General features: G+C 41.4%; 1 protein-coding gene across 1 annotated transcript in view; it reads right to left on the bottom strand.

The window, feature by feature from the left end:
• Nucleotides 1–11,129, bottom strand: part of LOC309615334 (short-chain dehydrogenase/reductase family 16C member 6-like) — a 37,633-nt gene extending 26,504 nt beyond the window's left edge. Inside the window, 2 exon segments of the mRNA XM_082364816.1 lie at nt 648–917; nt 919–11,129. Of these exon segments, the coding sequence (XP_082220942.1) occupies nt 648–917; nt 919–966 (318 nt within the window). The 5' untranslated portion in view covers nt 967–11,129.
• Between the last annotated feature and the right edge of the window lie 1,499 nt (nt 11,130–12,628).

Below are 12,628 nucleotides of genomic sequence, written 5' to 3'. Positions count from 1 at the left end.
TCACAGTGACGTTCTGTCTCCCCGCGTGCCTCTCAGCATCTTCCTTCAGGTGGCGGGTTAGTCTCCCTTCAACCCGGTGTGTGTGACAGTTACTTCTGCAGGTGTCGTCTTCCTGACTCGTCTGTGACCAGGTGCAGGAGGACATCCCCTTCCCCCTAGGGCATGGCCGGTGCTGAGCACCATACTTTCTACCCTCAGTACAGGTTGACAATGGATGTACATTGGAATCATACAATGCAGAGACTTAAGTTAAAGCTGAGTGTTATATTGAAGATCATCTGGTCCAATCTTTTCATTTTACTGATAAAGAAACAGAGACGTAGAGAGGACAGGTAACTAGGTAAATGAACAGCAGAGCCCGTGCTAGTTCTAGTTTCTACTGACCTCTGATGGCAAATGAGTCACCAGAAAAAAGCAGCTGGGCAACAACTCAAAAGGCTCAGCAAATGCCCACTTGTATTGTTTTCTTCTGTTTCCCTTTCTGGAGGCCACAAAGTCAGATTTCTGACATGCAGAATCAAGCGAGAGGCACATAGAACTCTCAGAGGAAGTGGATGACAGATTTTCTCCTCTTCTCTTTGTAAAAGCATACTAGATGCAATGGTTTTCTTGGGCACAGAAACTAAGAAGAGCACCAATCAGCTTACCTGATCAGTAACTCTGTAGACGTCTTGCCTGTTGCCACGGTTACATGTGTAGGAAAATACTTTCACATCACCCTTTTCTTTGATCATTCGACATGTTTCCATGTTGCCTTCTTCGTTAATGTCCCATAGAACTAAAATGGCTCCAAGGCTGGCAAATGTTATGGCCAATAACCTCCCAAGTCCACTTCCAGCGCCTGTTATAAGGACAATCTCTCCAGCAACATTCTTTTTCTTGGGAATTATCCTGTCAACTAAAGATTCTAAAAAATAAATATAGAAATTTTCCCCAAAATATGAAGGTGTCCAAAATCGTATTCATGTTGATTCACTGAAGAAAGGAATGTCTTAATTAGGAAAGAGGTAACTGATAAATTCATGACATTATCACAACAATTGCAAAACACGTAAAGCACTTAGTCCAAGGGAACTTACTTTGGAGACATCAGTTCTTCAAAATACAAATTTCAGCAACAACTGCTACCATCTTTGAATGCTTAAATTATATAAATAATGAGTATGAAAATATTTTATGTTAACAAGAATCTTTCCAACTTACAGGGTGCTTTCTTACAGGTAATCTAATTTGACCTACAGGTAGATCGCATGTTACTAGGAGAGCTTCATAGTGAAGGACATAAGATCTTTGAGTATTGACTTGCCCAACATTATGTGACTTGCACACCAAGACTTTGGGTTCTTAGTCCGGTCAGTTTTCTATTACATGAACTCGATTCATGATCTCATATCTAATAGAAATTTGCTTTTCATTAAGAAGTTGTTCAATAACGTAGAAATAATATTTATTGTAATACAAATAAAGTCTTTTTATGTTTTCACATGATATTTGTAGTATCCCTCTGAGAGAGTCAAACCAGGTACAGTTATTACTGGTTTATTGTGAAGACCTGAGACTAAAATGATTGAGTGGATTTATTCAAGGTCACATAGCCAGCTGATAAAATAGGGAACATCAGGATCGAGGACAGAGGTCTCCTGCATGCAGTCCAGGCCTTTACCATTAGAACAGGCTTTTTCTAGAGCTAATGTGCCCTTTGCCAAGACCCATCTTTTAAAAAATAAAATAATGGAGCATTTTTTGTTTTTGGTGACACTTCCTTGATTTTTGATAATCACATTGTTACACTTGAACATTCTTACATGATCATTTCTGTAGAAGTTAGATGTGGACATCTATATAAACCCACATTAAAGCAGATCACAGCTCCTACACTGTTGGTGGGAAAGTAAGTTGGTGCAGCCACTAAGGAAAACAGTATGGAGGTTCCTCCGAATACTATAAACATAGAACTACCATATGACCCAGCAATCCCATTCCTGGGCATATACCTGGAAAAAACTATAATTCATAAAGATACATGCAACCTTATATTCACAGCGGCACTCTTCACAATTGCCAAAGCATGGAAACAACCTAAATGTCCATCAACAGATGAATGGATAAAGATGTGGTAATATGTGCAATGGAATACTACTCAGCCATAAAGAAAACAAAATAATGCCATCTGCAGCAACATGGATGTAACTGGAGATTATCATACTAAATGAAGTAAGTCAGACACAGAAAGACAAATACCATATGATATCGCTTATATATGGAATCTAAAATATGGCACAAATGAACCTATCTACAAAACAGAAACAGATTCACACACACAGAGATCAGACTTGTGGTTGCCAAGGGGGAGAAGGGGAGGGAGAGGGATGGATTGGGAGTTTGGGATTGGTAGATGCAAACTATTACATTTAGAATGGATAAACAGCAAGGTCCTACTGTAGAGCACAGGGAACTATATTCAATATCCTGTGATGAACCATAATGGAGAAGAATATGAAGAAGAATGTATATATATGTATAACTGAGTCACTTTGCTGTACAGGAGAGATTGCTGCAATATTGTAAATCAACGATACTTAAATAAAAAAACAAAACAAAAAAACAGACCACAGCTTCTTGAGGAAATAACAAACACTAGCACCATAATAATAATAATAATAATAACAACAGCAATACATTTGGACTCTTCCTACACACCAGGCAAGTTCTAAGTGTTCTGCATGCATCAGTTCATTTAACTCTTCCAGGGGCTGCCCTGTTTTACAGTTGAGAGGACAGAGTTACTAAGAAGCTAAGCCAACTAGCCCACGGTCACAGTTAAAAATAATGAGGATGGAATTTGAAACCACACAGTGACTTCCCAGCCAAGGTCCAGATGACAAGAGATATAACAACAAAAACAAAAATGCAAAAGTTGAGTCTGGTAAAAAGAATTATTTTTGCATTAGATCTACTTCATTTTAAGTCAGTGAGGAATTAACTTTGAGATGTCTCTGGGACCCAAGTGAGGATGCCAGAAGACCCAGGCTACTTTCATCTTGCTGTCAGTCCTGACCAGCCAGAACTTTCCACCGAGAAAAGACATAAAAGAGCATTACTGCAAGAACACTGTTATAAATATTTATGTGAATTTCCAAAGGGACACAAAAAGCCCCCAGGAAAGCATCTGGGCCTTCATTGGATTAAATGAGTATGTACTGAACCTGAGTCACTTTCAAAACATTAGGCATTGAGTTTTAAAAATGTTACATTACGGTCCCTGGCCTTGAGGAGCATGGAGTCCAGTTCTGGAAAATGACAAGTAAACACAGGGTTGCAGAGTGAAAAGTGCTGCAGATAAAATCTGGACAAAGCTTGGTCCCAGGGTTGGGGACAGCGGATGTGTTTCTCAGTAGAGGAGTGAAGAAAGTAGACAGGAGGATTGCATTTGAGTTCTCGCTAGAAGGCTACCTTTAAGACAGAGCAAGAGAAAGGGCATTTCAGATCTCTCCCATTAACCTATTTGCATTTATGGAGAATATTAACTATATCCCTAATGGTATTATCCTAGGAAAAATTTAGAGACTTCCACTTACCTTAATGTTCATCAGGAGTTAATGCAGATGTCAAGTATTCAGTCAGGAAAGAGATCAAGCTATGGAAAATTCTCTCTTCTCCAAGCTTATATAGACTTTTCTGGCTTAAGCGCAATCCTGGCAACATGTAGTGTGTTGCAATCATGAAAGGAAACCATATCTTATCATCTAGTAAAAACAAATACAAACGCAACAGAGAAGGCATTCTGGATCACAGGGTTCTTATGTGGAGAACAAGAGAAGATTTCAGCTTTCCTCTCCTCCTACTTTTTCTGTAGGAGGAAGTTCATTCTCGAAGTAGATGATTTATCTTGAAAGAAGTTCAAGTAGCTTTCTCTAAAAATTATTAAATTTCAGCAACAGATTGTTATGCTTTGGGACCATTCTGAGGACAATAATTTTGACATTTCTCCAATCATTCATTGTTTAAATGTTCCCTGAACTAAGAGGCCGCACTCTCGGGCCTCGGAAAGCATTCAGTTTTGGAACAAAGGGAAGAAGTACATGTAAGCCCTCGATGTAGGAAGTGCTGGTGAGAAAAGATGATTACTCCCAGGTGGTCCTTGCACAGTCGTGGCAACCAGGCTGTTAGGAAAAAAATCATGAAACATTATGATGAGCAAACATTTATCAAGTTCTAAACCGCATCACAACTTTCCATTACCTCGTTTTTTTTGAAAGCCTCAAAAAGGCCCTGTGGGGTGAGTATGAGACTCAGGTAGAGACAAAACTCAGCGGCACACAGTTTGTGAGTAGAAGTGGGACTTGAACGCAGACTGTGATTCCGGAACTTCTGCCCCTTTGACCACCACACATTTAACTTCGCATTCAGTAAACTGGACTTTGAATCACAAGGACCTTCTTTCATTTTTCAGGCCCTCCTGAGCCCGTCGGGTTAAAAGGTTGTCTGTGAGCATGGAATATGTATTTGTAGAAATCTCCGACTCTCAGGGATGTTAAAAATATTGAAATAACCCATATAACAGAAGCATTTTGTAAACTGTAAAGTGCCGCGCAAATATTGATTTTTGTCATTTGCATCAGCAAATTTTGGGTGACGATGCTGAATCTGCAGCCAGTCATTGGTGAGGACACCCGTCAGGGAGGTATGGAAAGCTTTTCTTTACTGCAGAGGGTGTGCCTGCGCTGTGACCTTGCTGAGTGGGGCTTGGGAGCCGGGTTTGCACAGGATTTCATCTGAGTCGTAATCCTCACGTTAGCTGTTGGTGAATGAAGGCCCTGTTGCAAGGTCAAATGCATGCAGTCTCCTGAGTGCACAGCGGCGCCCACAAGTACCAGCCCCTGGGCTCCTTCTTGGCTTTCTCCACTGTCCTTGCACCACCTTTTCCCTCACCTCGCCCAGAGTGAGCAAAACCAGAAAAGAAAAAAGAGACCCTGGAGATGAGAATAGAATTACCTCATGCCCCTACTGGGGAAACAGCACTGAATTATGCCCAGAGAAACTGGCTCTCAGCAGCGAGAGCTTAATATTTGCTCCTGAGTGGCCAAGAAGCCCAAATCTTATCTGCAGAAACATTGAACTCCAGTGGCACGAGTCCTCCTAACAGGGGATGAAGCAACAGAGCTCAGGTGGGCAGCTAGACACTGTCTTTTTAAATGATTTTGGTTTTACGTGTCTTCCCACACCTTCTGCTGTCTCTATGGCTCTCAGATAAAGGAGTGTCAACTGTGAGAATCCGCCTGAGTTTCACCCACTTTGACCTTACCGCAGCGGGTGATATACATCCTAAACTTTCGAATCCCACAGTGACCTGGAGTGAAGGTGTGTCCTGTGAAGGGACATTGTTTAACGTGATTTGCAGGCTTAAGCCCTCCTGAAGGTGTCCTGAAATTTTACTTCTACTCAGTTAGGAAAGTGGGAAACAGCGTTTGACACATCTCAGCATCTCGATGATCAGAATGCATCATTTTCCCCCAATTTTTATTATGAAAAATTTTCCAACACACATAAAACTTGACTAGTACATAAGTGTTCCAAGAACCTACACAAAGACAATTTTAACATTTTACCATATTTTCTTTTTACCTCCTTCACTCTGGGTGAACTATTTCAACGTACGCTGCAGGCATGAGCCTTCACTACAAGTACCGTGCACTCATCTCCTGAGAAGGAAGTTACCATACATAACCACAGTAAAATGATCACACCTCATGAAATTAATATTAATGCTATAACATCATCTAACATGGATCTATATTTAAATTTCCCCACTTGTCCCAAAGATCCAATTAACTTTTATGTACTGCTTATGGCTGTCATACCCCTTTAGTAATTTTCACCTAGGATAGCTCTGTCCATCTCAAAAATTTTTGAAAAATATATAGTCACTGACTTTTTGAAAAGTCTAGGCCAGGTGTCTTATAGAATGTCCTATAATTCTCTATTTGACTGTCTTTTCTCATGGTGTCATTTAACTTGACCTCCATCCCCTGTATTTTTTGCAAACTTTAAGTTAGATTTAGAGCCTTGATGATATTCAGTTTAAACATTTTTGGCAAGAAAACATCATACATTCTGTTGAACACTTCCTACTGCAACCTGGTGTAATGTCTAGTGTCAGGCTGTTCCACCATCAGAGATGTTAAATTTGGTCCCCAGGAGAAGGTGGCACCACAAGCGTTCTCCATCGAAAAGGCATATTTCTCCTTTACAATTCATAGTGGTCTGGGGGATGGCACCTGGGCACCCTGGGACTATATTGCTTCCCACAATCTTTTACTTACTGATTTTTAAAAATATATAGATTTTAGTTTTTAGAGCAGTTTTAGGTTAATACCAAAATTGAGTGGAAAACACAGAATGTTTCCGTATATTCCCTCCCCTGCCACACAAACACTTCCCCCACTACCAACATCTGCACCAGATGGTACCCTGGTTATAATCGATCAGCCTACATTGACATGTCATTCTCACCCCAAGTCCATAGTTTACATTAGCGTTCATTCTATTCTTGGGTTTTGACAGATGTATAGTGACATGTGTCCACAATTACAGTATCATCCAAAGTAGTTTCACTGTCCTGAAAATCCTCTGTATTCATCCCTCCCTCCTCCAACCCCTGATCTTTTTATTGTATGCATAGTTTTGCCTTTTCCAGAATGTCATAGAGTTGGAATCATACAGACTGTAGTCTTTTCAGATGGACTTTTTTTACTTAGTACTATAGTATACATTTAAGTTTCCTCTTTGTTTTTTATGGTTTGAGAGTGCATTTCTGTTTTTATTGTTTTATTTTATTTTTAAATTTTAATTTTATATTGGAGCATAGTTAATTCATGATGTTGTGTTAGTTTCAGGTATACAGCAAAGTGATTCAGTTATACATATACATGTATCTATTCTTTTTCAAATTCTTTTCCCATTTCTTTTTTTTTTAATGTATAGATTTTTAGTTTCTTTTTTAAAAAATTTATTTATTGATTGATTTTTGGCTGTGTTTGGTCTTTGTTGCTGTGCACAGGCTTTCTCTAGTTGCGGTGAGCTTGGGCTACTCTTTGTTGCAGTGTTCGGGCTTCTCATTGCGGTAGCTTCTCTTGCTGCAGAGCATGGGCTCTAGGCGTGTGGGCTTCAGTAGTGGTGGCTCATGGGCTCAGCAGTTGTGACACACGGGCTTAGTTGCTCCGCGGCATGTGGGATCTTCCCGGACCAGACCTCGAACCCGTGTCCCCTGCATTGGCAGGTGGATTCTTAACCATGTGCCACCAGGGAAGCCCCGCATTTCTTTTTATTGCGGAATAATATTCCATTGTCTGGATACACCGCAGTTTATTTATCCATTTACCCATTGAAGGACACCTTAGTTGCATCTTAGTTGACAAATATGAGTGAGGCTGCTAAAAACATCTGTGTGCGACTTTTTCTGTGGACATAAATTTTCAGCTCCTTTGGATAAATACCAAGGAGCGTGATTGCTGGATTGTATGGTAAAAGTATGGTCATTTTTTTTTTTTTAATTCTTATTTATTTTTATTTATGGCTGTGTTGGGTCTTTGTTTCTGTGCGAGGGCTTTCTCCAGTTGCGGCAAGCGGGGGTCACTCTTAATCGTGATGCGCGGGCCTCTCACTGTTGCGGCCTCTCTTGTTGCAGAGCACAGGTTCCAGACGCGCAGGCTCAGTAGTTGTGGCTCACGGGCCTAGTTGCTCCGCGGCATGTGGGATCTTCCCAGACCAGGGCTCGAACCCGTGTCCCCTGCATTGGCAAGCAGATTCTCAACCACTGCGCCACCAGGGAAGCCCAAAGTATGGTCAGTTTTATGAGAAACTGCGAGACTGCACCATTTTGTGTCCCCATCGGCAATGAATGAGAGTTCCTGTTGTTCCACACCTTCGCCAGCACTGAGTGCTGTCAGTGTCTACATCTTAGCCATTTGAATAGGTGTGGGTGCACCCAGTGATTTTAACCTCCAATCATGACCCTTGCCTGAGTCAATGTTTATACTGGGGCTTGCAAAATGGTGAATTTCTAATTTAGCATCCCTTACTACATTTATTAAATAGGCTTCTTCTGTAACAGGAAACATTTTGCCATGTTTCTTTCTTTTTTTTTTAACCTCTCTTTCACAGTGGGGAATTCTAAAGAAAAGAATGACTCTCTTGCCCATGTAGCTTTAGCATGCTTTGTGCCCCCCTTGGACTCACGGAAAGCTACGTGAAGACTGACTGTTACTCCATCATATTTTGTATTCCCCATAAAACCTAGCCCAATGCCTTGCGTATAACAAGTACTCAGTAATTATTTGTTGAATTGAATTGAATTGAAAAATGAGCTTCAAATGTTATTATGGCTATGATCAATAAACTCTCAACGTATTTTCAAGGTCTTGGAAAATAGAAAATGACATGAAAGAAATATATGATAGCAGAAGAGATATATTTTGAAGTATAATAACAAATTTTTATTGAGTATAGTTGATTTACAATGTTGTGTTAGTTTCTGCTGTACAGCAAAGTGAATCAGTTATACATATACATATATCCACTCTTTTTTAGATCCTTAAGTCAGACAGAGAAAGACAAATATCGTATGATATCGCTTATATGTGGAATCTAAAAAAATGATATAAATGAACTTATTTACAAAACAGAAATAGAATCACAGACGTAGAAAAAAAACCTATGGTTACAAGGGGGGAAAGAGGGGGGAGAGATAAATGGGGAGACTGGGATTGACACGTACACACTACTACATATAAAATAGAGAACTAATAAGGACCTACTGCATAGCACAGGTGCTGCTCTATAAATGTAGATACACGTACTATGGCTAAGTGTTCCTGGACTAGACTGGTAAGTCCCCAAAGTCATTGGGATTTCAGGCTCCTTCTGTCCTTTGAGTTTGTCTTTTCAGGCCTGGCTTCAGTCTTTACTGGTTTCTTGCCGTGAGCCGGTGTTCCAAATCACCATTTTGCTCTCTGCCCTAATTAGCGTCACCAAAGCGCTGTGTGTCCATCCCTGGGGTTGTGCAAGCCACTGCCTCTGCTCCGGCCATGGGCCAAGGAGCCCCGGGGAGCCCACCGCCCAGCTCCAGAGGAGGCCTGAGCTCCATGAGGGGGTCTCCTCCGTGCCTCTGGACACAACTGAGCAGAGGAGGGAGGCCTCCAGAAGCTCAAAGCATGTTTTCTCACTCATTTGTTTGGTTTTTCTAGATTCCACATCTAAGTGATAACAACATTGTCTGTCTTTCGACTTATTTCACTTAGCATCATACCCTGCAGTCCATCCATGTTGCTGCAAATGGCAAAACTTCATGCTTTTTAATGGCTGCGTAATATTCCATCGTGCGTGTGTATATATATGCCACAGCTTCTTCATCCATTCACCTGTTGACACTTAAGTGGCTTCCATATCTTGGCTACTGTAAATAATGCTGCTGTGAATGTAGGGGTGCATGTACCTTTTTGAATTAGTGTTTTCGTTTTCTTCGGCTATATACCCAGGAGTGGAACAAATGAATGGATATAACAAAACAGAAACAGACTCACAGATATAGAGAAGAAACTAGTGGTTACCAGTAGGAAGAGGAAAGGGGGAGGGGCAAGATGGGGTAGGGGATTAAGAGGTACAAACTACTGTGTATAAAATAAATAAGCCACAAGGACATATTGTGCAGCACAGGGAATATAGACAAAATTTTATAGTAACTATAAATGGACTATAATCTATAAAAATAGTGAATCACTATGTTTTACATGGAAACTAATATAATATTGTAAATCAACTATACCTCAATTAAAAAAAAGTTTTTTCTTTCCCAGGTTCAGGTCTCCATCACTGCCTTCAAAGGCTTATCTAGCAATGCAAAGCCCTGAATTTGAGGCTTTGTTCTGGTTAAGTAATTTTTCCTCCTTCTTTCATTTGGATTGGACAATAAACCTGGGAGGCTCAGAACCTCCCACGAGGAATGCTGCCTCGGGCAATGTTTCAGTTCCAGAGGGCATCCGGGGACAGCCTCTAAGGTTACAGAAGCAGCGCCTTGGGAGGAGAGATTGCGCTTGAGGAAAAACCTAGAAGCAACCTTATCAGAGCCTCTTTAGGAAGAGCCTTGCCCTAGGCCTGGGGTAGGGATGCAGCAGGCAAAACATCAGAGGCAGAAAAGTTCAGCGAGAAGAGGGGTCTGAGAAATGGAATGTCACCTGTCATATCACTAAACAAAGGATGTCACGGCCATCAGCCGTTACGGTCAGCTGCTGAGCCCTGAGGAAACTCCGGAAGGAAAGAACACCTGCCATCTAGCAGCCATCAGACTGCAGCCACTCCCTAGGTGAGCCCTGTGGAAACTCAGGATGAGAAAACACAGGATACTGGCCCCAGAGAGCTGAGGTGCATATCAAAGGAATGATTTCAGTGAGCCCAGACTCTTGCATCTTCCCACACAGAGAAAAGCGCTAAATTCCTTAACTTGACATATCTGGTTTTCTTTAATTAACAGTAATCTTTTGACGTTCAGACTACCTGCCCTTTGTTGCAAAACTCCTATATAACCTGGCTCCCCCCCTCGCCTCCTCAACTTGAGATGCTGCCTCTGGGCTTGAAGTCCTAAAAATTCCCGCCGAATAAAACGCAACTCTCAACTTCTAGGTTGTGCATATTTTTTTTTTTTTTTTTTTTTAAAGAAATTGGTTAGGTATCAAGGGGAGGTAGAAAGGAACTTGATTAGATACCAAGGGTGGGGGAATTCTTTTTTTTTTTTAAGACACCAATTGTACTTGAACATTTGTTATTTTATTTTATTTTTAAATGTTATTTATTTATTTTTGGCTGCGTTGGGTCTTCGTTTCTGTGCGAGGGCTTTCTCCAGTTGTGGCAAGCGGGGGCCACTCTTCATCGCGGTGCGCGGGCCTCCCACTATCGCGGCCTCTCTTGTTGCGGAGCACGGGCTCCAGACGCGCAGGCTCAGTAGTTGTGGCTCACGGGCCCAGTTGCTCCGCGGCATGTGGGATCTTCCCAGACCAGGGCTCGAACCCGTGTTCCCTGCATTGGCAGGCAGACTCTCAACCACTGCGCCACCAGGGAAGCCCCAATGCATATTTTTTTAAAGTCAACAGGTCTAAACCCAGCCAAGCCTGTCTCCCATCCAAGACGAGCCACCCTCCCAGGGGACCCCGCTTGCTCCCCGTTTCGGCCCGCTGGGCTTCCAGCAGCTTGAGCAGGGCTTGGGATGTGCATGTAGGGCTCTTTAAATTGAAAGGGTAGTTACATCAAATCAAATTAAAAAATCAAAAATTCAGTTCTCAGTTGCAGCAGCCACATTTAAAATGCTTAATTGGGATTGACATATATACACTAATATGTATAAAATGGATGACTAATAAGAACCTGCTGTATAAAAAAATAAATAAAATTCAAAAATTAAAAAAAAAAAAAAGCTTAATGGCTCCACACGGCTGGTGGTTACCTTGTTGGATAACAGAGATGTTCACCACTCACTATTCTAGGGTCTTTTAAAGTTGAGGAAGACCTGCCTGACAGGAAGAGGGCAGGCCGCTGGGGGAGACGTTTATTGCCTTCCATAAACAGCTGCTTCTGAAATGAAGCAATTTTAACAATAGAAAGACTCCTGGGACTCTTTTCCTGGAGTTCTGTTTAGGCTTTAACTCTGCTCTGTCCTCACATTAGTTTTTTGACCAAAACCTGGTTTACCTGGACGCCCCCCCTATTTGTGACTGTTAAGAAAGAAGACAACAGGCCCCCAATAGAGTCACTCATGCTAAGTCCCCCGTGACCAAACCGAGACTTAACTACACTTTGGGTTCCCCCAGAAATGGAATGTGAGCCCAGTCAATCGGGAATCACCCGATTAGCACTAGTGGGGTCATTTGTCTGCCAGACCCCTGGCATCCCCTAAAGGAAAGTGTCCGCTTTTTCCAGCATAACTTCCTTGTCCCTGCTCCCTTCTGCCTATACAAGTCTTTCACCTTGTGCAGCTCCTTGGAGCGCCTTTCTATCTGCTGGATGGGATGCTGCCCGATTCAAGAATCACTAAATAAAGCCAATAAGATCTTTAAAATTTACTCAGTTGAATTTTGTTTTTTTAACGTGACCAAGCATAATGCTGCAGTCTTACCAGTAAATTTTTTTTAATTAAAAAAAATAGCCTTTTTTTGTAAACTGCCTTTATGAAAACAGTTATTGAGGATTAGCAAAAGTAAGAAAATAAGACAACTATATCCCAAATTTGTCACTGTTAGCGCCCTGTGTTGTAAATGTAGATGTGTGTATGTTCACACACACAATATGCAAATAACATCATTCCAGAAAATTTGCTTTGTAACTTCTTTTAAGTTAATGACCTCCAACTTTTTTACGCCCTGCTGAGCAACCAGTCTGTATTTGAATTTCTCCAATGGACTCCTAAATGTCTTTTCCAGCAGTTTATCTGGGTTTTTAGCCCTCCGGTACAGAAACATGCAGTGCATCTGTTGCTTTGCCCATGTGTCCCTTTGAATTTAGCACAAGTCCTGCCTGCATTGGTGGAGAATAATTAATGCTAGCTATTGCAGCTGACAAAGCTGAAGTCAACAAAGCCAAC

This window comes from Balaenoptera borealis (assembly GCF_965194805.1).
Source record: "Balaenoptera borealis genome assembly, chromosome: 17".
NCBI classification, from domain to species: domain Eukaryota; kingdom Metazoa; phylum Chordata; class Mammalia; order Artiodactyla; family Balaenopteridae; genus Balaenoptera; species Balaenoptera borealis.
Note: the sequence above shows the minus strand (reverse complement) of the source record. Positions and strands in the feature narration are given on the sequence as shown.